The sequence below is a fragment of the Ixodes scapularis genome, unplaced genomic scaffold, assembly GCF_016920785.2.
Source record: "Ixodes scapularis isolate PalLabHiFi unplaced genomic scaffold, ASM1692078v2 PGA_scaffold2__306_contigs__length_199485367, whole genome shotgun sequence".
In the NCBI taxonomy this organism is placed as follows: Eukaryota; Metazoa; Arthropoda; class Arachnida; order Ixodida; family Ixodidae; genus Ixodes; species Ixodes scapularis.
The window spans coordinates 27,939,397-27,965,303 of record NW_024609857.1 but is presented as its reverse complement, the minus strand read 5'-3'; the positions used below and the strand labels follow the sequence as shown (position 1 = coordinate 27,965,303).

Below are 25,907 nucleotides of genomic sequence, written 5' to 3'. Positions count from 1 at the left end.
GCGGCCGTAAAAACTTTCACATTTGGTACGCCTAGCAAAAATCGAATTTCAAACGCACATACCTGAAATCGGGCACACGAACGTCGTTTATTCCAAAGTTTTTTGCCTATTTTGTTCAGACATCAACTCGTGAGTAGCGAATTATTAGAAGGATAACAAAAATGGCAGACGTGCATTTCCTATGGCCTATACCCGCCCGTTCGCGGTCTGCTATCTGGTTCGCGGCGCCGCCCCCAGGGGGTGCACTGAACGCAAATACGTGGAAAACGCCGCACGAAAGGCTGTCGTCGGGCGAGATAATCGCGATAAAAAGTGATTTTACCGAAATATGTGAACAATTATGCCCTTTTACTCGAAATTTAAAAACTGGCGGACGCCCTCGTTTAATAAAAATATCTTCTAAAGCAGACGAACGTGTCCCTTTCTTTGTCGTCTGCTTATCTGTTGGCGGGTCCGTTCCCGGTGAAAGCTCAACTTTGGAATCAAGAGTGACGCTGCTGAGGCCTCTTGATTGTTCCTATTTATTGTTTTTGTTGCACTATCTTCTGCAGTTATTATCAAAATATTTTCCGCGCCCCCCTGCGATGCCGCGATACTCGGCAAGTGAGTGTGCCCAGGCAGTCAAGTGGTACGTGGAGCGGAACTCGGTGGCCACAGCACAACGAAAATTTCGCACTACATTTCATAAACGCCCGCCTTCACGCCCAACTATTTTGACTTGGGCGGATCGTTTTGTGAGTGGAGGAGACTTTAAAAAGAAGAATCCAGTCAGTGAACGTGAGAGCCTGCTGAAAAATGAGAAGCTCATTGAAGCGGTGCTTGCTGTCTTCGAGAGCGACCCGCAATTGTCAACAAGACTAGCAGCCAGGTTGTTCGGAATTTCAGAAAAAAGCGTACGACGGATTCTGCGGAAAAATAATTTGCGCTTCTACAAGATGCAAGTTGTCCAAGCCCTGCACGACGGCGACAACGTCCGACGTTTAGAATTTTGCAAGACGGAGTTGTTGCGAATTAAGAGCCACCCGGGGTACCTGCAATTTCTTTTATTTAGTGACGAAGCAAACCTTCACCTAGATGGACGTGTGAACCGCCAGAACAGCAGGATATGGGCTCGCGATAACCCTCATGCCGTGGACGAACGGCATCTCCATTCACCGAAGGTGACAGTGTGGAGTGGGATTTGGCGTGGAAAGGCACAGTGGGCCCCTTTTGTTTTCGGTGGCACCGTTAACGCAGATGCCTACTTGGACATGCTGAAAACGGGAATTCTCCCTGAGCTTGAAAGGTACCACATGACAAAGAGAAACTGTATATTCATGCAGGATGGGGCGGCTTCCCATTACGCAAAGAGCGTGAGGGTATGGCTCAATAAGACGTTCCCTCGGCGGTGGATGGGTCGGGGATCAGATTATATGGACTGGCCTCCACGATCCCCGACTTAAATATGTGCGACTTTTTCGTAGGGGGATTTATAAAATAACTTGTCTACAAGAAGAGGATCCCCCATCGAAGAGCTGAAAGAAAAAATTGAGGGCGCGTTCCTCGAGATCGACGATGGGATGCGCGAAATGGCTTTCCTGGCGTACGAAGCTCGACTTCGGCTTTGCGTGTCTGTAAAAGGCGGGCACATCGAATCGGCCGAACCCTAGTCGTTTAAAGGGCCGCTGCAGCATCAACATTATTTCAAATCGCCGTGACAGAAGAGGCGTATCAGAAGATGAATTTTTCAAGAATAAACATATTGAATGAACGCACAACTTCCACTTCCTGACGGAATTTAAACTATGAGTTTCCCTCTTACTTTCTCTCGTGCTGCTTGCCGGACGCGGAGAGCAAAGTAGAGGCTGCTGATAGAGGTACCAATGGCAAACCAGCAAAAAGACGACTATCTCTGTCAAATACCAGCCATTTTATCACCGGCCCACCGAAATGACTCCAGCGCCGTTAATATTGCTCCAATTAATATGATTTCTCTTCCTTTTTTTTTTTACAAATACGTCTTGCGACATGTGTGTTAATTATACCCAAGCTGTATGAAAAAAAATTACTTACATGTGTTACAGCGGCCCTGTAAAAATCAGAATGAAATGATAAATCAAAACGAACTTGTCTGCAACGGCAGCAGCACCACTTGCTATTTCAGGCTGTAAATAAATGATCTCGTCACATCATGGTGCCTTCTTGCCTGCATGACGATCTGTCAAAACTTAACTTGAAACACGTAATTTCAACAATCGTTCATATATTTCTTTCAAATCACTTTTTATAGCGATTATTTCGCCCAACACCAGCCTTTCGTGCGGCGTTTCCCGCGTTTTTGCGTTCAGTGCGCCACCTGGGAGCGGCGTTGCGAACCAGATAGCAGACTGCGAACGGGCGGGTATAGGCCATAGGAAATGCACGTCTGCCATTTTTGTTATCTTTCTAATAATTCGCTACTCCTGAGTTCACGTCTAAAAAAAATAGGCAAAAAACTTTGGAATAAACGACGTTCGCGTGCCCAATTTCAGGTATGTACGTTTGAAATTCGATTTTTGCTAGGCGTGCCAAATCTGAAAGTTTTTACGGCCGCACCCTGTATATATAACTGAGAAGAAAAGAAATCCCTTGTTGAAAACAGCAGAAACTGGCGGTTTATTCTTCGACGTTTTGGCCGTAGTACGGCCTTCGTCAGGAAGAACTTTTACAATTCCTCCTGACGAAGGTCGGACTCCGGCCAAAACGTTGAAGATTAAACCATCCGTTGTTGCTGTTTTCACCAAGGGTTTTCTTTTTTTTTTTCTCGGTTATATACTTACGCCTTCGGCCTTCGCCACCATGTCGGTTACACACATTTATATACATATATATATATATATTGTGGGTATCGAAAAGAAGAAGAATAAAGATGCCTCGTGAGGCAGACCGAACTAGCTCGCGCTCAGGACGAGCGCGGGGTAGAACGGGCGTAGACACCAGTGAAGCGGCTGTCTTTTCTTCAGTCTCCACATTGGCGCCACAGCGTGGGGCCCGAACCCAGATTCCCGTACAGTCAGGTACGTTTAGCAGGCCTTCGCAGTCGCTGCGCCTATACAGACATTGGATTACTTCACCGCCGAGCTTGTTATAGTGACCGTTAAAATGTCAACTTCGCCCCCGCTTACGCGATCCCGTAGCCGCCCCAATGCAGCGAACACAGCTCGTGCTACCGCGACTGGTGATGGAGCGGAGGACTTGCGACCGGGCTCTGATATACCCACAGCAGACTTGGAGGTTCCATTGCCCGCTGAGAGCCTTTCCCCACCGGTGCCGCTTGCACCTCTCACCGCGTTGGGCCCATTGCCAGAACAAATGGCATTGTTCCTGGCGGAGATGTCGCGGCTCCTGCAGGAACAACGCCGTCCGCTACCACCCTTAGTTCCAACACCTCGGACGGGGACATTGCGTTTACATGCCGAGATTCCGAAATATTCAGGCTACGCAGATAGAAAATCGGTTGCTGATTTTCTTGACGAATTGCGTGAATACCAGGCGGTGTCTGAAATGTCTGAGGTTGAACTTCTATCACGCGTACTGCCGATCGCCCTCACGGGAAGCGCCGCGACATGGCGTCGGAGACAATCACCCTTCTCGACGCTACAAGACTTTTCGGAGCAGTTCAAAAATGAATTTCTGCCTCCCGATTACGGCGCGCGAATGCTCGATGAGCTTAGGGCGCGCACTCAGCACCGCGACGAGTCCCTAGTCGAGTTTGTTCGGGCGCTCCAAACTCTCTATGACAGGGCTGACCCTAGTGCGTCCGACTCAGACAAAGTGTCGCGGGCTATCCGGCAAAGCCACCCGCAGTTTCATCCCTACCTGCGTGGGCGGGTGTTCCGGAGTTTGGACGAGTTGGCCCAAGCAGCCCACCAGATCCAGGCGGACATCCTGGCCGAACTAAGATATCGGCCTCCTCCACCGCCGGAGGCTTGCCTGGAACCGTCCTGCGCTTGGACAGGCACGACCAGGCAATCCATGGACGAGCATGGGTCACGGCCAGTTCTCCCCGGAAGGGTACCCCGAGCGCTGGACCCTTACACCCACGGACTGGGCGATGGTGCTCAAGTCCGCGAGCATGGCCGCCAATACCAAGCCCCATCCAGAGAGCGATACCCAAGGGCCACCTCAGCTACTCTCCGCTGCTTCCGGTGCGGAAGTCTCGGCCACTTTCGCCGGGACTGCACCCGGCGGGTTTCAAACGACAATTCGGGAAACGAGGTAGGCCGCCGATAGCAGGGCCCTGTCTGTCGGTGGCTTCTCCTTGTTACAGGCCCTCGGTCACCCCACCGTCTCGGTTCTTCAGCAGTCTCGGCCCAGCCTCACCAGCAGCCCCGCCGGGGGCCTCCTGTGATGAGCCCGATGTTGCAGCACCTGGTGTGGCGCCCGCTCGAGCGCCCGATGACGCTCCCGCTCCCGGATTACGCGGCAACGTTCTCGCAGGCGCTCGCGGAGATGCCCCAGGTCCCGGCGTGGCGCCCGCTCGAGCGCCCGATGACGCTCCCGCTCACGGATTATGCGGTGACGCTCTCGGCGGCGCTCGCGGAGATGCCTCCGGTAGTACCAGCGCCGGTGCTTTCCCCGAGGCTTCCCACGGAGCGGTTCTCGGTGGCGTCCTGGTCCCCGACGAGACAACTCCGGAGAACAGACGTGACGACAACGGCTGCTCGCAGGAAGTGGCAGCGGCGTGGCCGCCCGTCGTCCACCCACATGCCAGAAAAATGGCTGATGCGACCACACCAGCGCGGCCTTCTGGAAAACCCGTAAACAAGTGTATGGCCCGTGCGGTCCAACCGGAACCCCGTGCCCACTACCGAACGGTGACCTGGGCGGGTCTACGAGACGTGACAATCCTCAGCATTTCATTGATCATGGGAATCCTAGCGACCATGGTGTCATGGGTGAGTCGGCTGAAAGTCTATGACAAGCTACTTCGAATTTATAGGTTCCGTCCAGTCACGTACTTTATACCATCCCTTGACGCTATGCGTCACGAAAGTAGAGGTATAACAGAACCCTACATTGTGGTTAACATTGCCGGTCAACAGATCGCAGCTCTCTTGGATACCGGAGCTGCAATTTCACTTTTTGGAGACTTCGTTAGAAAATTGTGCAAAGACCGGAACATCTCAATGCGGCGTTCTCAGAGAGAGCTCCGTACGGCATCTGACCAACTTATCTCCGTCACTGAAGGAGCTCGACTGAAGCTGAGCTTTGATGGGCGACAATGTCGACAACATTTCACATATCTGCCGGGTCTCGCCTGCCCTATTCTTCTCGGTCGAGATTTCATCTCCAGGGAAAAAATAGTCCTAGATTTGTCAGCAGAAGAATATCGATATGGCTCGCAGTCCGCTACTTTCAAGTTTGCAGTCAGACCAATGCCTACGGCAGCTCGTCCTCTAGAGGGTACAATATGTGAGAGATTCCCCTCCTCGGGGTATCTGCACGTGGCAATGAAGTCATTTTCTGGCACCGACTCGGACCGTTCACGTATAGCAAAGCTTTTGGAGAATTTCTCACATATGTTTACAGAAACACCTGGGAGGACTAACATCCTCAAACACCGAATTGATACTGGAGACACTCCGCCTATCCGATTTAACGCGCGGCCCCTAAGTGTTCACAAACGCACACTCCTTGACGGAGCACTGAATGAGATGATTCGGACCGGAGCCGTCCGTCCCTCGAAAAGTCCATGGGCTTTTCCGGTTGTGTTAGCACCCAAGAAGGATGGCACCGCACGCCTCTGCGTAGATTACCGTCCTCTGAACGCGGTCACGAAGCGAGATGCATACCCCTTTCCATCAGTCTCGTCTGTTTTATATGCACTGGGGTCTGCACGGATATTCACAACCCTCGACTGTAGTAGGGGATTTTTGCAAATTCCCGTAGCAACAGATGACGTCCCTAAAACAGCATTTGTTTGCCCCAGGGGTCTGTTCGAATTTGTCCGACTCCCCTTCGGCCTATCTAACTCCCCTGCGAGCTTCCAGAGGCTCATGGATACAGTCTTGGGTGATGCAAAGTTTAACTATGCAATGGCCTACATGGACGACGTAGTAGTGTTTTCTAGTACTATCGAGGACCACCTTCACCATTTACAGGTCGTCCTGAAGCGCATGAGTGAAGCTGGTCTCACGATTAACCCTTCAAAAGTGCAACTTGCATCACCCAAAGTGGAGCTTCTTGGCTTCGTGGTCGACCAAGGATCGCTCCAGCCGCAAGCAGAGAAGCTCAGAGCAATTATAGAATTTCCCCAGCCACGAGACAAAAAAAGTTTACAACGGTACCTTGGCATGGTGGGATTCTACCGCGAGTTTATTGCCAACTGCGCTGATTTGGCCCGGCCCCTTCACCAGCTATTACGCCGGGAAGTTCCATGGACCTGGACTTCCGCTCAGGAACAAGCGTTTAAAGCGTTAGCAAATGCTATTGCGGATACTGCGTCTCTGAGACTTCCTAATCTCAATGCTCCATTCGTCCTCCAAACGGATGCCAGTGATTACGGTATAGGTGCAGTATTACTCCAAGAACATAACGCAGCGTTGCGGCCCGTTGCATTCGCGAGTCATACTCTCACCGCGGCCGAATGTAACTATACGGTAACCGAAAAAGAATGTCTAGCTATAATATTCGCTTTGCGAAAGTTTGACATGTACCTAGATGGAGCGACCTTCACCATCCAGACTGACCATCAAGCATTAACATGGCTGAAAAACCTTAAACACCCCGCTGGACGCCTTGCCCGCTGGGCTCTGGCTTTACAGAAATATGATTTTTCCATTGAATACAAACCGGGAAGGTTCAATGTCGCAGCAGATGCCCTGTCACGAGCACCCCTACCCCCCCGAAAACCGGATGACACAGCGGAACTCGTCGCTGTTGCTGACGCTGAAGTCTCCTGGGGTCTTTCTGTGAGCCGGGACGAGCTACGAGAAGCCCAGCAAAAAGACGACATGTGCCAAAAGGTATCTCGGTGCTTGACTCAGCCCCATCAAACCGATGGAAACAGGACGTATGGGTCGGTAGACGCATATGTACACAGCGAGGATGGACTCCTCCTTCGCTACATACCGCAGGCAGACGAAGCCGACCCCACAACGTCCCCTTTTCGTGTGGTCGTACCCCGTACATTAAGGCAAACTTTCCTCCGGTATTTTCATGACAGTGCGCTAGCGGGCCACAGTGACGGTCAGAAGACCTACCAGAAACTGTGTCGCGTTGCCACTTGGCCGAGGATGCGCCAGGATGTTCTCCGCTACACACGCAGTTGCCTACGTTGCCAACAAGCCAAACCCAGGGGAGGTAAACCCCCTGGTTTGATGCAGTCAGTGGAAAGTCGTTATCCATGGGAGATTGTTTCATGTGACATAATGGGCCCCTTTCCACGCAGCCCCAAAGGAAACAGGTATCTCCTGGTAGTCACCGACCACTTCTCAAAGTGGGTGGAGCTTCACCCTCTCCGCCAACTGAGTTCCAGGACCATTTGGGACAAATTGAGGGACACCTTCACCCGCTTCGGGTTCTGTTCCCAATTAATTTCCGACAACGCATCCTACTTCACAAGTAAGGTTTTTGAGGACTGTTGCGCAACACTGGGCATCCAGCACAAGTGCACCACTCCTTACCACCCTCAAGCCAACATAGCTGAGAGGGTCAACCGGAACCTCAAAGCAATGCTAGTGGTATACACCGAGAGACACAAAGACTGGGACAATTACATCCCGGAAATGGCTTTCGCCATTCGAACTACGGAGAACCGTACGACAGGGTTCACACCTTCCCAAATAAACTTCGGACGCGAGCTGCGATTTCCCCTCGAGAACAGCTTTTCCGACGATAATCGAAGACCAAACACCTCGTACGCGAGATTCGCTGAACAACTTCGTGATAAAATCACCGACGCTGTGCGAGTGGCTCGACAAAATATTGAGTTAGCGCAGCTCGATCAGAGGAACCAATATGACCAAGGCAGGAGATCCCTAGAATTTTCAATAGGCGACTGCGTTCTCCGGCGCGTGCACCCGCTTAGTAATGCAGCAAAGGGATTCGCGGCATCACTAGCTCCTCGTTGGGAAGGTCCCTTGGAAGTTGTTTCACGGGTATCACATTTGGTGTATAGGTTACGACATGTCGAAGACGGGTCGTTAACTGGACCCGTTAACATTTGTGATCTGAAGCCGTTTGTTTCTAGACATGTCACCCTTTAGGGATGTCCTAAGAAACACAGTCCCCCGTCGATTTTTGCCACACGAAAGATTGTTGCTCATGGTTATTTCTATCCAGGCATGCCACCTCGACGCAGCAACACCCATTCCTTCCGACGCTCTCGGAGCCGCTCCCGATCCCCCCTACGCCCCCAATTCAACCCACGGGGCCACTCGCGCCGCGCCAGGCGACATAACCGCCGTCAGCAACCGCCACGCACTGCCGAGGCTGCCACCTGGTGCGTGATGGAGGCCGGTCGAATGGTCACATTCGCGTCCCGGATGGCCTGGGAACACCAACCTCAAGTGTCACAAGGGACTGCACCAGAAGACGTTCCCCATCCCTTCCGGCGACGGACACTGACGGAGCGCTGTGCTGCAGATCTACCCGCCTCCTACGACGAGGAAGAATATGCCGACATCTGTGAACTTTGCCGCGTCCCACTCATTTCATGCGAACAACATCATCAAGGAGCACTTCACCACGACCGAGAAGACCGCCAGCGGGCGCTGGTGCGAGCTGAATCACGGGCCCTTACACCTGCCGACATCGAGGCCGCCCTCCTTATTGTTGGCCGTGCCTGCCCCGAACGCCTGCGCCGAACACTACCCTTACCACCAGAACTGGCGAACATCAGACTCAGCGACGACGAAATGTAACCAACTGATTAGGAAACTCCCTGCCCCCCCCCCCCCCCCCTGCCAAGAGGGGGATGATGTGGGGATCGAAAAGAAGAAGAATAAAGATGCCTCGTGAGGCAGACCGAACTAGCTCGCGCTCAGGACGAGCGCGGGGTAGAACGGGCGTAGACACCAGTGAAGCGGCTGTCTTTTCTTCAGTCTCCACAATATATATATATATATATATATATATGCATAACCTACCGCCCGTACGTGCTTCACCGTTCTCACCGCGTGCTGGAGAACGGCGTGTTGACACGCAGGTGCCTACAAAAAGTCCAGATTTCCCGGAAGCTGGTGTTGGTGAGCGGAGAGCGGAGTAGCTTGAATTGCACACGCTTAGGCTTAAATCTACTCGGAAGTTCACAGCCATTTCTTATATCTACCGTCTGACACCTTATTTTTCAGAGCGCAGCTCTTTTGGCGCCCGTTTCCGGGTTTAGCGGCGTCGCCGTCGCCGTCGGCGTAACCACGCGCGTTGCATTATGGGAATAATTCAACCGGGTGTCATCGCATGTTCAATTATGGGAAAATTTCCCCTCTAAATTTAGCAGAGAAATTTTCGTTCACATTCCCGCTAAAATTAGCAAGAACATTTTCGCTAAATTTGCCGCTAAATTTAGCAGGGAAATTTTCGCTCAATTTAGCGGCGAAATTTAGCGGGAAATTTAGCGAAAATTTGCAGCTAAATGGAAGTGGAGCAGGAGAAGAGGAGAGAGGGTACGAAGGGGGAGGATCGGCATACCTTCCCCTCTGTACCCTCCCCTTCTCTTCAAGGGCTGCGCTCTAAATCGGCATTACAGAAATTTTTAAACGTCTTTCATTTTTTTTTAAAATTTGTACATAGCAAAGGTATCCGTATTTGTAAGCGTGCAGATTTTGACAGAATTATACAAAATGGGCGCCGCGACAAACATTTAATGCAAATGAGTGTCTACTTTTTTCTCGTGGACGTACTTGATAGTCAGCACCACACTGGAACAGCCATTTCATAAAGCAAAAACAAGTAAATTATCACTCGCGTATTATCATTGCGCCTATTCGAGACGATTTTCAAAATAAATTATTTACAGATTGCTTATTTATGGTTTTGTTAAAGCGTCCGATTCCATAAATCACAACCAACTTTTTCCTTAGCCCGAGGCATATAGTGAACAGGAAATTATACATAAGTTCATCAAATGTGGCTTACATCCCATCCACAATATGCAGCCTTTAGCAACACAAGATCACCATTAATGTTAATCAGGTTTGGTGTACAAAATATAATAGTGAGTTTTGATCACCTCTGCAGATATTAAAACTTGCAATTCACTTGTTTCTGTGAATAAACATAAAAAAATTAACTCACCTTATGCTTTCGAACCGACCATCATTACAGTACTCAAATTTACAAATTTGCTTCCGAAAGTCAAAATACACATGGGTAGACAATTACTAGTGAATCAAATACCAAACATTTTTAACAGTAAACTGGTTAAGTGGGCTAGTTGGTTTCTGCTTAACTGAAAAAGCGCCTCTAAAATACGTGTACACGAGCTTGTCCTGTCTCTTCTTTTTTACATACACGTTTCTTTTAGGCGCATTTCCAGTTAAACATAATTGACAGGTATACACACTCATGACATATAATATATCGCTGTGTAAAGTCAACTGGGCAAAAAAACATTAATAACACTTCTTTAAAAACCAAAAATATAAAAAAGTAGAAACTAAAAATGTAGAAACTATACCGGCGTGCGGTCGTGTATCACTACTGCGTGTTGCACGTTAAAGACCCCAGGCTAGCGGTTGTACTGCACTGGCTAAATTGCTCATCTACAGCTGGGAGACTCGTCGCCCGTTGAGGAAGACCAAGTTCTAGGCTGTATAAACATACATACAACCCAATTTCTAAATTTTTTTTTGTTTTTTTTGTTGTTTTGTTTTCATAACTGTAACCTTGTTCTACTTTTTATTGTATTTAATTAGAGTGCTCAATATGTTTTTGTGGTTGATGATGTGCGAGTACTGTTTCATTTGTACCTATAAAGCGGCAATGATATCTTGTCAGACCATCTAGTTTCTTCACTTGGTGCCGCAAAAAGAATATGCCTGTCTAAATAAAATTTAAAATAAATACGGTTGAGCTCGTATAATTTCAGAAGCTCCTCACGACCAATTTATCTCTACAATCTCCATACAATTTACACTCAAACCATAATATTTTTCGTTTTTAAATGTGTGCGTACTATAACCTAAATAAGCTACATGAATTTCCTGAAAAGAGACTTTTTTTCAATAAAGAAAGTATTCATATAATCTGAGCATTTCCAAAGTTCCTGGGATTCCTTGCGCATACAAAAGCCCCTGGGGGCCATTAGGTTAGCAAATACCCAACGCTGATGGTTTTTTTTTTTTTTTTTTTTTCTATTTGCATAGCAGACGTTTTTTCTCTTTAATGTCTGAGTGTCGTTCGCACGGTTATCTGAGCTTCCCCGTCCCGCGACCTGTGAATATTTAAAGAAAAGGCTTGGTTTAAAAGAAAACAATACCGAGCGAAAATATAAAAATAAATAAATTGAGCTGGCTGCCGGGAAAGTTCTGTTTCAGGCTTATGTAAACTTAAGTCTCCTGGGTCGCACCCTCCTTCTTTCTGACTTCTTAAAAAAAAAAAAAAAAAAATATATATATATATATATATATATATATATATATATGCTTTTTTTCTAAATATTGCTATTTCTTTTTTACACGCTGAGTGCAGATCACTTTTTCAGAAATCTTTTGTTTGACGTTGCAACTTTTACAATATGGTTTTCGTTTGTCATACTTATTTGCAGGCCTGTTTTGAACATCCCTTCTGAGAGTCGACTGCTCTACGGCCTAACAGGTAGTGACTCTGTTTCATTAGGTGAAGAAAGCAAAATGTCTGAGCAATCTTCTTTGTTTTAATGGCCTTTATCAGCACAATAACTTGAAACACTGTGCTGGTAACATTTTGGATTTGATTATATCGAATGTACCGATTTTTAATTTCGGTGAAGCACGAGAGCCGCCTTGACCCGGTAGACGAATTTCATCTACCGTTTACTGATTGTTTTTTCTTGTCATTTCAAGTACTGCGGGAGCATGTAGCGCCAAAAATCATGTATGCGCAGGACAGGGTTGGGCAGAAATACTCAAAAATGTATTTGGAAATACAAATACAGGGATACATTAAAATAGTAGCTAAAATACTGATACTGAGATATATCTGTAAAAGTGTATCGCAATACGTATCGGAAATATATTTTATAAAGAGGCAAAAGTATTTGGAAATACAAATACAGGAATACATTTTAGGGAGGGCAGAAGCAGAAATACAAATACACAAATACTGATACTGCAATACATTTCCCAAATTTTTTCAGACGCCAACTGAGATGAAGCTTGAAGTTTGAAGTGGATGTTTTCAATCCCGAAATTACTTTCCTGTAGGCTTGGCACTTTGCCTTGAAAGTAGTGGGTTGAGACGACAAAGAGTGTTCAATGAGCCCAAAACAAACGTTCCATCAAGGGCTGACCGCGGTCCCTTCTATGACATCCTGTCTGTCTGACGAGGGAATCCTGTCAACATTGATCACATGATGTCACGGTGGAATAAACTAGTATTCTTTATCTGTAGGTGTGGCCTTGAACATGAAACTTTACCACGCTGCTGTATGAAAGGACAATACGTACTTTCGTGGTAGGTTACCTAGTTGAACATCGTGCATGCAGTGTCATTTGGAATTTTTGAGAATAGTAGGCCACCTGAAGCATCTTGGAATACATGTCTTATCTTCTGTTACGGTTGAAAAAACGATACGGTAGCATCCCTGTTCTGAAGCACCTTACTACCGACCCTCCGCCACCGACGCACGGATTGCAGTCCTAAAGTTTTGCCTAGCGTTATCCAAACAGAGACCTCGTGGATTGCGAGCTGATATTGCCGGCACAGGTGCGAGCCGCCCGAGAAACAGCGGTCTTGAGACGAGTTGTGGGAGTACGTAGACTGGGATGGCACAGCAAAGCCACTTCTGGCCTCCTTCTGGGCTTCGGATCACCAGAGCAGCGGGTCACGCGTTCACGTCGGCTGATGACGTACCCTTGAGCCGTGCAATGTTGCGGGCGCAGCCGCAGATGCATTCGAATATGTCTTGAACTTCACAGCGCGAGTCTTTCTACTATTTCAAGTCAACCACCACCAGGCTCGTGCTGCAACGGAATGTGACTCTGCTTTGCCAGCTGGGTGTACTGTGTACGCTAAGGCGAGAGAGACGGTTAGCAGCGGGCATTGGATGCCAGCAAACAATGACTGAAGAAATCCCTACCTAAGGACCTGCGGCAGAAGATGATCTGACTCCACTCCTGACACGCTACCTGGTTCGAGTCCCCGACTACGCTACACTTCTCAGAAGAGAGAAGAGGACGCACCGAAAAATAGTGTGCAGAATCAGAAGGAACCTTGGTCAGCATAGTAACAATGCCCCAGCATCTCTTTGACTCTGGTGCCCTAACAAGTAAAAAAAAAATGCGTTCGGACTTTTTTTTTTTTTGAGGGGGGGGGGAGTATTTCTCAAGAAATGTAACGAAATACCTTTCACCCTGATTGTATCGCGATACAAAGAAACATTAAAAATGGATTTCGATACAGGAATACAGATACTGTTGAAAAAAAATGTATCGCGATACAGAAATACAGATACGAAATGTATTTCTGAAATACTATCGCGATACATTTGTATCGCGATACTGCCCAACCCTGGCGCAGGATAACTATCTGAGCCTATTTAATTATTTGCGTGGCTATGATTGGTCTAGTCTTTTTCGTCTGAAGGACGTTAACTCTTGCATAAAATTATTGACATCAACAGTCCAACGGAATGTTGATGTCAGGCGCCACCCGTAAAACTCTAAATTTCCTTATTGGTTTTCTTCTGACCTGAAGCATTTTATGCGTAAAAAACAGAGGTGCCACAGATAACACATAAGTTTAAGAGCTAACATTGGTATCAAAGATTTTTTATTTGTAGAACGATATTCAAAATATTTTATTTCCGAGATGAGACGCGTTATCACAGCCGGCTGGAAGATAACTTTAAGAAAGATCCTAGCTGCTTCTGGCGATATGCCCGTTCGCAAATCAAAATTTATGTCACTACTGTCGTGCTCAAGGCCAGCGGTAAGATATGTTTCAAACTAAAGGAAGTGTGTGAGGATTTCACTGACCATTTAGCGCCCGTTTTTCGCAATCTCCTGATGCGCCTGCGGATATCGCAATCGGGGATTGCGCTGACTGCTTGGAATACCACGATGTAGCAGAGAATGAAGTGGCGTGTTCCCTGCGGAAGCTTAGGGCGAAACTCTCTCTTGGCTGTGATGGCATTCCGAACTTTATTATTAAAGGATGTAGTGAAATATTCGTACCTATTCTTACATATATGTTAAACTTTTCTCTGAAAAGTGGGTTTTATCCTTCCTGTTGAAAAATGTCACTTGTAATATCAGTCTTTATGTCTGGAAATCCTCGCGATGTTAATAACTTTTGTTCTGTGTCTATTCTCTGTGGCTTTTCGAAGGTTTTTGAAATGCTGGTCTGTGAGCGCTTGTACTACTTTCTTAAACAAAACATTACACTATTACATCACGGATTTTTCAAAGGCAGATTACCCGAAACAAACTTAAGTGCTTTCCTTGGTCATGGTGGACCTACAGTATATAACAGCGGTCAGGTAGATACAATTTGTTTTGATATGACTAAGGCCTTTCACAAGGTTGTCCACCAGATAATTTTGCTTAAACTAAAAAAATACGGACTATGCCCACTGCATTGTGCTTGGCTTGAAAGTTACCTTGAAAGTCGTCGAAATCGGGTTAGATTTTTTAACAGTTCGTCTGAATCATATGCAGCGTTATCTCGAGTTCCGCCGGGTTCTAACCTGGGACCACTTTTGTTCTTAGTGTTTATTAACGATTTACCGTCCTGAATTAATAACTCAAAGGTGCTAATGTCCGCTGACGATTTAAAATTGTTCCGCAAGGTTGAAAATATTAGTGATTGCATATATATCCAATATAATATCCGCACTCATGAACAATGGTGCTTCACAAATAGACTTCTACTGAACCCCCAAAAGTCAGTGGTGATGTCCCTTACTAGGAAGAAAAAAAGCATATTGTATGAATACACTCTTTTTGAAGCACAAGTGCAGGGAGTGTCGAACGCGCTGACGTTAGTGTGATTGTAGACTCGAGATTAGATTTTCGTTTACACGTTTGCCGTATAGATAGTCATGGCCTCCGCTGCCTTGGCGTCATTTCGCGGTTGAGAAAAAAGTTTTGTTTTTCTGAGTGTTTGTTAACCTTGTACTGTGCACTTGTTAGATCGCGTCTTGAGTTCGCGTCCGTAATATGGAACTCTATTACGATGTCACGCAACAATTTAGTTGAAAACGTTCAGCGTAGATTTATATTCTCAGTCCGTCGGAGAATCCTGTGTAGATGAACGCCTAAACACTCTTGCCATCTAGAGTAAATATGAAACAGTAAGAAAAATTGTTAAACAAACTCAACCAAGGTGTCAAATCAAACCCGGACTCAAAACCGAAAACCATGTCAAGGTCGTTTTTCTTGACAGGACCGGAAAAAAACCAGAATTAAGCATTTGATATTGAACCCGAACCGGAACGAAGCCCCAATTTTATGGGGCGGTATACAGGCTCACTGTAAAACAGTTCCCCGATAACTTCTGTGATGTAAATCCCTCATTTTATTAAACTGGTTTATGCTTACAATTTGCGTCGCGCCTGTTTTTGTCGGCGAATGCGCGAGGTCGGTTTGAGCATTCCGGTGGCGGTGCCGGCGGCGCAGAAATTTTTTATTCTTCTAATGAAACAATAAAATCACTCAGTTGAAGGTCGTCACATGTTTTCAGTCGTCCCAGGACCAGACTACAACGAGACCTTTCGAGCAACTATAAACTCTCATTCGCGCAGGAGCCACTGATTACGATGTTGATTTACTGAGCTATGGATGTTACGCATCCGTGTAGTATAAATGTGAGAAACTCTACGAATAAAAACACCGGGGTGTCCCATGCTTGTGTTAAACACCGGGACAACTGCAATGCAAGTTCTGTGCTTTGAGTGGAATTCAAATATAAACATCGAGAAATTTTGATCTCTTGACCTGCCTACCACGGGACAGCATAGTGATTACGTTCTCGACAATAGGCCATGGCTGTCCGTCTATAGCTTGTGCTTAGTTGTGTCCGTCTGGCTCGTGGCTTGCCGCACGGATATTGTGTAGTCGAAAAAAGCTGTCATTCCTTTTGATGCAGAACCTATACTACGCGAGGGCCTAGAATGGTACAAAGTGAGTGTATTTCATGTTGCATTTTACCTGAAGTTGGGATTTGCGTCGCGTTGCTTGTCAACGCCGTTGACAACGACGTAGCCGTACTGTGCCGTAATGGGCTAAATTTAGTCGGCTAATTTTGCGCTAAATTTATTGGGACGCCACCATGACTCACGTGGAAGTCTAGGACATTTCGGTGTAGGACGTTTCGGTGTAGGACTTTTCGGTGCGGACTTTTCGGTGCACGGACTTTTCGGTGCACGGACTTTTCGGTGCACGGTCTTTTCTGAAACATATTTTTTATAACACCTAAACGAAGCGTGCACACCGTTTCGAAGGCACCAACAGTGAATTGATCAAAATCCTTTCAAGCCATTAGCAACTTTCAACCCTTACACTAGGGGACACAAAAAGGCAAAACCCTTCCAAGAATTAAAGTAGGAAACAAAAAAGAAAGGCAACGGGGACACACAAAAGACAAGGAGGATAATTTTTCTAAACTATCTGAGACTAGTGTAAAATAGAGTGGGTTGAAATTAAAGCCGAGAAGATAAGGTATGAAAACAGTGACGTGTCGAACCCAGCTACCTCGTTTGTTTTTTCCGAACATTATGCAGTTACAGCAACAGTGTGATAAGCACGAATTTTTTGTTCACTTCTAAGTACCTCATACCAACCCCAAACTACACACTTTGTTATCTACAAGGTCCGCTTAGAAAAAGTAGCCTTCACAAAAACCTCTAGAAATAGCACTAAAGCCATAAACGAAAGGTACACCCGAAACACCATCTTTTCTTCCCTTCCAAGAACCTTAAACCAACCCCAAACCACAGACTTCGTTATCTACAACGTCCGCTTAAAAACAAAACCTACTGGTGCCCCAGGAACGTTGGTACAGCGCTAACTACTGTACAAAAACCAGGATAAAAGCGCAGCATCTGCATGTCGTCGTCCTATTTCATTTGATGTTGGTTGGGTCGGGGTGGTAGCTTTAGGATGACGGTCTACTTGCGAAGTAAACGTGGAGGGTCCAAACTTCTGCACGAAGGGTTCGAATACGACAAGGAGCGCTGCTTCAAAGAGAAGGTGAGTGCTGTTTGCCTAAAGCATTAAATAGCGATATGTTTTCAAATTTGTAAAAAAAGACTGCGAAGTCAGTCAATTTGTTTAGCTTATTTTTAGCGTATTTTGTGGCCTAATCGTATAGGGAATAGAATAATATCACTATGATGGGATATGACTCTTAGTTATGTAGGATCTACGGTCACAAGGAAGAAGAGGACGCAGGGATGCGCGAGAGGCACACAAAAAAAATATAGATAACACGAGAGTGAGCCAGTGTTCGGCCTTACCTACGGACGAACAACCTTCACGTTGATTTCCTTTTTTTTTGTAAATATGTAAAATATAATATATTGTGGCGCTCGCGACTCCTCGCTTTCATAAGAACCACAATTTGGTGACCCGGCATCTCGTACTCAAAAACACCGTCCTCATCCGTCAAGGCAAGTACCTCTTTGGCGTTCAAATCCTTGGAACCGCCCCATCACCCGACGCACATTCACGCAGTCAATCATGAGTCACTCAGAAGACAGCTCAGCAGCTGCCGCAGTTGCTTCAATAAATTTCAAACTGCCGGAATTCTGGTCGTCGGACTCGGAACTTTGGTTCTTGACCATCGAGTCCTCGTTCCGGAAGGATAAGATAACTTCACAACAATCTAAATTTGACCATGTCGTCTCGTCACTGCCCCAAACAGTGGCGGCGGTTGTCCGGGATGTCCTGCGTGCACCCCCTCAAGATATGCCGTACGACATGCTCAAGGCCGAGCTTATACGGCGTACGACGGAGTCCGAACAACGGCGACTTCAACAGCTTCTGACATCAGAGGAGCTTGGAGACAGGAAACCATCGGAGCTTCTTCGTCGTATGGAACAACTACTGGGTGACAAGGCAAATACCTTGGACGCAAGCATACTCCGAGAACTATTTCTTCAGAGACTGCCCACTCAAGTCCGCATGATTCTCTCCACCTCAGCAACAGACTCCGTCGAAACTCTAGCTCGAATGGCGGACCAAATCATGGACGTTAACACGCCCAGCGTTTGCCAACTAACACGTCCAAACCCCTCACACCGAACATCTCTGTTGGATGAGACTCTTCCCCAGCTGCTGGAGTGTAACAAAGTACTGACATCGACTGTCGCACACCTCTCAGAAGACCTCAAGCAGCTGCGCCTGGACACTCGTCGTCCGACAACGCGTCAACTCTGCGACAGCCCACCACGACGTCGTCGATCTAGGTCTGCAAACAGCAGCGGTACATGCTGGTACCACCGCACCTTTGGCAACCGTGCTAGAAGATGTGAGTCACCCTGCACGTTCCAGGAAAACAGGCAGGCCCGGCACTGACGGCGGCCGGCGTTGCGGGCCACAGAACAAGCCGTCTATTCTTCGTGACTGACCGCACCACTAAGCAACAGTACCTCGTTGATACTGGTGCGGAAGTCAGCGTGATTTTACCAACAAAACAGGAGCGACGGTGCCCCACAGAAACGCCCCCCTTGCGAGCTGCCAACGGCTCCGCCATCAAGACCTATGGACAACGGTCGCTCACTCTCGACCTAGGTCTGAGGAGGACGTTTCTTTGGGTGTTTTATGTGGCTGATGTTCAGCAATCCATCCTGGGAGCAGATTTTTTACGGAATTTTGGCCTCCTTGTCGATCTGAGGAGAAACGTACTCCTGGACGCGGGAACGCATCTCTACGTTCACGGAATCGCGTCCAAGACCGAGTCCCTCAACCTCACCATATCAGCACCCATACTTGAGGCTCCATGGAACTCCCTTCTAGACAAATTTCCTCAGCTGCTGCGGTCATCCGACGCGAAAGAGCCAGCTAAACACACCATCACGCACCATATTGAAACAACTGGTCCCCCCGTATTTGCGAAACCTCGACGCCTCGCTCCTTATCGCCTCAAAATCGCCTGACAGGAGTTCGATCACATGATCGAACTAGGCATTGTACGTCCCTCAACAAGTGCTTGGTCATCGGCACTACACATGGTGCCAAAGAAATCTGGAGATTGGCGACCCTGCGGGGACTACCGGGCTCTCAACAACGTGACAGTCCCAGACCGCTATCCCATTCCACATCTTCAAGATTTCGGAGGTGCGTTGCACGGATCTAAAATTTTCACGAAAATCTATCTCGTAAAAGCGTACCATCAAATTCCCGTCGAACCTTGCGACATACCAAAAACAGCAATTGTAACACCTTTCGGCATGTACCAATACACCAGAATGCCTTTCGGCCTAAGAAACGCAGCGCAAACGTTTCAAAGGTTTGGACCAGATACTTCGCGGACTACCCTTTTGTTTTGCGTATTTAGATGATATCCTGGTTTTCAGCACGGACCGTAAACAACACTTTCATCACCTCCACCAACTCTTCGCTCGCCTCAGCGTGTACGGAGTTGTCATCAACCCCGCTAAATGCGAGTTTGGCGTCTCAGAACTCTCGTTTTTGGGGCACCAGGTCAATCACCTCGGTATATGCCCATTGCCGCAACGGATCGAAGCGATCAAGAAATTTCCGCAGCCTCCCACTACTACCAAGCTCAGAGAATTCCTGGGGCTTGTGAATTTCTATCGTCGCTTTATTCCTGCTTGCGCAGCCATACTCCAGCCGATCAACCAGCTTCTTGCAGGTTCGAAGCGCAAGAACGAGCAACTTACGTGGACAGAATCAGCTACTGAGGCATTCACAACCATCAAACAGGCTCTTTCCAAAGCAACCCTTTTGACTCATCCCGATGCGACGCCCCTACATCCATTATGGTTGACGCATCCGACACCGCAGCAGGTGCAGTTCTACTACAGCTCAAAGACGGTCAGTGGCATACCGTCTCATTCTTCTCAAAAACATTTTCACCAGCCGAAACAAGATACAGTACTTTCGGAAGAGAACTGCTTGGGGTGTACCTTGCCGTGAAATACTTCCGCCATTTTTTAGAAGGTAGACAGTTTTGCATATGGACCGACCACAAACCTCTTACATACGCATTTCAATCCAACAACTCTAACCATACGCCGCGGGAGATCCGTCATATGTCCTTTGTTTCCGAATTTACTACCGACATAAGGTTCGTTTCAGGCAAGGACAACCCCGTGGCCGATGCATTATCACGATTAAACATAAATGAGATCTCTTCATCCCGACCAATAATCGATTTTGCGATTATCGCTCAAGCTCAACAAACGGACAAGGAGTTAAGTGAGCTCCGCTCATCACAAACGTCTCTTATACTACAAGACGTCAACATTCCCGGCAGCATTACAACGATAGTTTGCGACACATCTACAGGCACACCTCGACCGTACATTCCACCTCATTTCCGGCGCACAGTGTTTGATGCGCTGCACACACTATCCCACCCTGGCATACGTGCTACCCAGCGTTTGGTCACCGCGCGCTTTGTGTGGCCACGAATCAACGCAGACATGAGGCGGTGGTCACAATCCTGCCTTCAGTGTCAAAAGGTAAAAGTTCATCGACACACCACCTCGCCTCACGATGTTTTTCCCCAACCTGACGCTCGCTTCAGCCATGTCCATATGGACATTGTGGGACCTTTACCATCATCGCAAGGCTTTCGATATATGCTCACATGCGTAGACCGTTTTACAAGATGGCCTGAAGCAATTCCCATCACACACATAACAGCTGAAAATGTCACCCACGCCTTCATTACCACATGGGTCAGTCGTTTTGGTATACCATCTGCCATCACAACTGACCGTGGCCGACAATTTGAATCCTCTCTTTTCCGCCATCTTTCCCAGCTGTTGGGGGTCCACCACATTCACACAACAGCGTACCATCCGCAAGCCAACGGTATGGTTGAGAGACTGCACCGCCAACTGAAAGCAGCTCTCATCGCACAAGCCACGCATTCATCACGTTGGACTGAAGTTTTGCCCTTAGTACTCCTCGGCATTCGCTCTGCATTCAAAAAGAACCTGAACTGCACTACCGCTGAGCTCGTTTATGGCGCGACCTTACGTTTGCCTGGTGAATTGATTGCACCTGCAAGAGAGCCTGCAATTCCTGACATACAAGATTTTGCAAGCCGCCTACGACAGCACATGGCACAGCTACGACCCTGCCCCCCAAGAGCCACACAATCTTCTTCAATATTCATGAGTCCAGCATTGTCAAAATCTTCCCACGTCTTCATTCGGAACGATGCAGTAAAGCGATCACTTCAACCTCCATACAACGGACCATACGAAGTTCTACGCAGAGACGCCAAGCACATGACTCTGCTTATCAATGGTCGCACAGACACAGTGTCTATCGACCGACTGAGGCCTGCATTCGAGGAATGTCCGCAACCTTCCTCAAGCGTCGATCTCCTCACTGTGCCCCCAAGGAGTAACAGACTTCCAAAGAAAGTTCGTTTTCAAGAAACAGCGTAAAACTCAGCGCTCGTCAAACCGCTTCCTCTCTAGGGGGGGAGTATTTGTAGGATCTACGGTCACAAGGAAGAAGAGGACGCAGGGATGCGCGAGAGGCACGCAAAAAAAAAAATAGATAACACGAGAGTGAGCCAGTGTTCGGCCTTACCTACGGACGAACAACCTTCACGTTGATTTCCTTTTTTTTTTGGTAAATATGTAAAATATAATATATTGTGGCGCTCGCGACTCCTCGCTTTCATAAGAACCACAGTTAATTATTATTGAAGAAAACTGGAGCGGTTTTGTTTTTGAGGGAAAACTCCTAAATCGTCTTAATTTGTCCTCCAGGATCACAAATATCGAGATTATTTTTCAATATGGTTCATGGAGCCTGCAGAAATTAATTTTTAAAGTACGACTGAAGCCCCCCTTCCCGGGGCGGGCCGTCATATTAGGAGTTTTCGGAACCTCCGCTCTCACGTATCTACAGCGCCTGTCAAAGCTATGTACGCGCACTCTTGTTTTTTTTTTTTTTTTTGCTTTTTTTTTTAAGTCAGAAAGAGACGTTGCGACTGGTGTCAGTACGGGGGAATATACATGGCAAGCTTGCAATTGCACGCGCTGCCCACTCGCGCGACACGCGTTTGGCTGCCAAAAGATCCTAGTATGACGTCACGACTGGTCGGAGGTTTTTCGTGTTTTCTCGTGTTTAGTTGCACCTTCGGAAACAAACGAACCTGATATTCAGATTCAAGGGATAAAAATACGCCAAACTTCACCTCTCACTCCTTTTTTTTTTCTTAGGAAGTGTTTCAGCTTCCCTTTAATACCAGACAAAAGGCTGATCCACACTGCCCCATTTTTTTACGTTAAGTTACGTCACGACCGAAACATTCCTGCCTCGAATGTCGCGTGTCATGCTTTTTCCTTGAACTGGTAGCCTAATTTAATATGAAGCACAAAAATCCCGGTGACTTCAACGTAATATTTCGTAACGTAACTTAACGTAAGAAAATGGGGCAGTGTGGACAGTCCTTAATGGTCAAGCTCTAAACGACTTCGATTTAATTCACCTTTTATTCCTCGCAGACATATTGGACATGCAGCAGGAAGCTCGAATGCAAGGCAAGAGCACATACCATTGATGGGGAAGTCTTGCAACTCATCAACGAACATACTCATGCCACCTGCCAAATGGATCAAGAAGCCAAGTTGGCTTACTCCTCGATGAAGGAGAGAGCCAAAACAACGGAAGAATGCAACCAAGCCGTTGTCGGACGCCTCATCACCGAGATGACGCCGGAAGCGTGTAGCTACCTGCCACCTCAAGATACCATCAAGAGAACATTGAGGTAAGCATTTATAGGCTACTTTAATTGCTACCCAGTTTGCAAATATAGACCTTAACTATATATTTTGGGAGGAGAAAGTTTAGAAGAGGTATGGAAAATGGCAGTGGGAAAATACTTACTGTACTTTCGTTATTTTTACAGTTAAAAAAAGTGTTTAAACGCGTACCTCTGATGGGCCAGTCGGTTAAACATCTAGACTGTTAAATAAAAAAAAAAGTGCAAACGACTAGGAAAATGAGAAGAGAACAGGACGGCGCTCCGCATAAAAACAGAATAAATAACAAGGCGCGCGCTACAGTTCACGACTATGAGCAGTCTTGTCCCCCTCTTACTTCTTTAGTCGTCTGCTATTTTTATTTCACAGTCTAGAGGTGTTTAGGGCGTAGCCCCTCGTAGTGTTTAAAATCGTACATTGCACACATTTCTTATTCACATGTGTCACTGTTTTGAACCGTGATGCCAACGATATCTCAACTTGTTTACGTGCAGGAGAGTTCGTGCAAAGGAGCAAAGGCCCATACCCCTACCCTTGAGGTTAGAAGACGTTGCCATTCCAGCTAACTACGCGTCGAAGTAAGACGGCTCGAGGTTTCTTGTATTCGACTCCGGTGTGCAAGATCAGGACCGCTTCCTTATTTTCTGCAGTCCGCAGATGATTGCAGTTCTTCAAACATCCAACAAATGGTTTGCCGACGGTACATTCAAGGTTGCACCAGAACTGTTCTTTCAAGTCTACAGCCTACATTGTTAAGTTGGCGGATCTGTTCTGCCTGCGGCTTATATGCTGCTAACCCGTTAAAACTATCATACGTACACGCGAGCTCTGAGCGCCCTTATTAGCGAGTGTGGAGGGGTCTGCGAGCCAAGTACCATGATAGTGGACTACGAACTTGCAGCCTTTAACGCTTTCAAGACGGTCTTGCCAACATCCGAATAGTGCGTGGGTGCTTCTTTCACCTATCGCAGTGCGTTTACGGCAAGGTTCAATCTGAAGGACAGCAAGAACTATACGCCTGTGATCCTCAAATCAACTTGGAGGCCCGCATGATACCTGCTCTTTCCATGGTACCCCGGAGTGATGTGGAGGATATCTTCACCGAACTGGCGTCCAGCGTACACTCAGCTCTGCAACCAGTGGTGGATTACTTTGAAGATACCTTCATAGGACGGCCAACGGCTGGGGGAAGGCGAGACGCACAGTTTCCAGTGGAACTCTGGAATCACCATGACACCGTGCTCCAGTGCGACTCCAAGACCACCAACTCGGTGGAAGCATGGCACAGGTTCTTCCAGGCTCATGTGCAGTGCTCTAACCCGTCTCTTTGGAGGTTCCTGGCGGTTCTACAAAGAGAGGACTGCATGCAGCTTCACCGGCTCCCACAACTTGAGATGGGACAGCGATTCAAGCCGGCAACAAAGTATGTGAAGGTTTCCGAGCGCCTGCAGACACTCGCTAGATAGTATGTCCGCAACCATGCTCTTTGATTTCTCAGAGGCATTGCTCGTAACGTATCCTTCTAAATTTTTTATTGCACGTGTTTTGTGAATAAACTATGTTTCAAGTTAAAATCTTGGGTCTGGCCTCAGATGCTATGCTTGCTTCCTACACCGAAAGGCCAGTGCACCGAAAAGTCCGTGCACCGAAAAGTCCGTGCACCGAAAAGTCCGTGCACCGAAAAATCCGTGCACCGAAAAGTCCGTGCACCGAAAAGTCTGTGCACCGAAACGTCCTTGCACCGAAAAGTCCGCACCGAAAAGTCCTACACCGAAACGTCCTGCACCGAAATGTCCGGATCCCCTCACGTGGCGACGGCATCACAAATCCCGCGTCAGGTCACGCCAGGTCACGCGACATCGCGGCGTGAAGTTATGGTGGCATATTTGACACACGGTGAGAAGTTCTGTTGCGACGTAACTTGACGTCACGTTAAACATCGGATTCACCTCCAACGTAACACCGGGGTGTTACGTTGGAGGTGAATCACTTTAAGTAGTTTAAGTAATGCACTTTAAGTGCGAGCGTAGGTGGCAGGTGTGAGCTCCATGCCATCGACATCCCGGCCAAGCATCTGCATTCATGCAATGATAGCATCTTATATGGCAACATCCTCGTGCAGGTATCGCTTTGGCTTTGTCCGCAAATAAAGCGGAACAAATTATAGATCTAAGAGCTTTGTTCTAGTTACGCGACAGTACGAGTCCGAATCTCACCTCACGTCCCACTTTAACGCTCCTAGGTATGCGTATATTGGTTACATGGACAAATAAAATCGCCGCTGTGGTCGGACTTCCGCGATCGGTCACACGCTCACGATGACATCTTTTATAATATTAAATATTATTTGTGCTTACGTCGAAAGAATTAAGAGCCACGTCAGACCGCCAACCTGAGAATAATGGCTTCAAGCTTCCACCGTATTTTTTACACACACCATCCAGCTTGACGTTCTCAAGTGAAAATTCTGTTCGTGACGTCACAGATGGGAACAATGGGAGGGCTCCACCGAAACTTCTCGTCGCTTTACTTCTGCATGCGAATGACTGTGCGGAATGTCAGAATAGCGTCATAATTTGTTTGGGAAACCCTTTGTTCGATTCTGCCATGTCTTGTCTCTTTTTGTTCGGATTTGAATGAAAGTGGTAGCTTTATAGGACCAACCAACCTCAGGACCGCGTAAGCAGATAATGTGGAGGTCGGTCAGTCCGTAACCACTTAACCATGTTGGAAAGAAAAAAAACGCCAAACAGTTTTAGGGATCGAACTCCAGTCACCGGCGTGGAAACCACGTGTACTGCTGACTAAGCTATGGATCCTGCACGCAAGA

The 25,907-nt window shown here is 47.3% G+C and overlaps 1 protein-coding gene across 1 annotated transcript; it reads left to right on the top strand.

Moving 5' to 3' along the window:
• The first annotated feature begins 3,330 nt into the window (after positions 1-3,330).
• On the top strand, positions 3,331-4,335 carry LOC115327402. The gene has a single exon (XM_040220409.3). The coding sequence runs from the start codon at positions 3,331-3,333 to the stop codon at positions 4,249-4,251; it is 921 nt and encodes a 306-aa protein (XP_040076343.2). The 3' UTR covers positions 4,252-4,335.
• Positions 4,336-25,907: the final 21,572 nt, after the last annotated feature.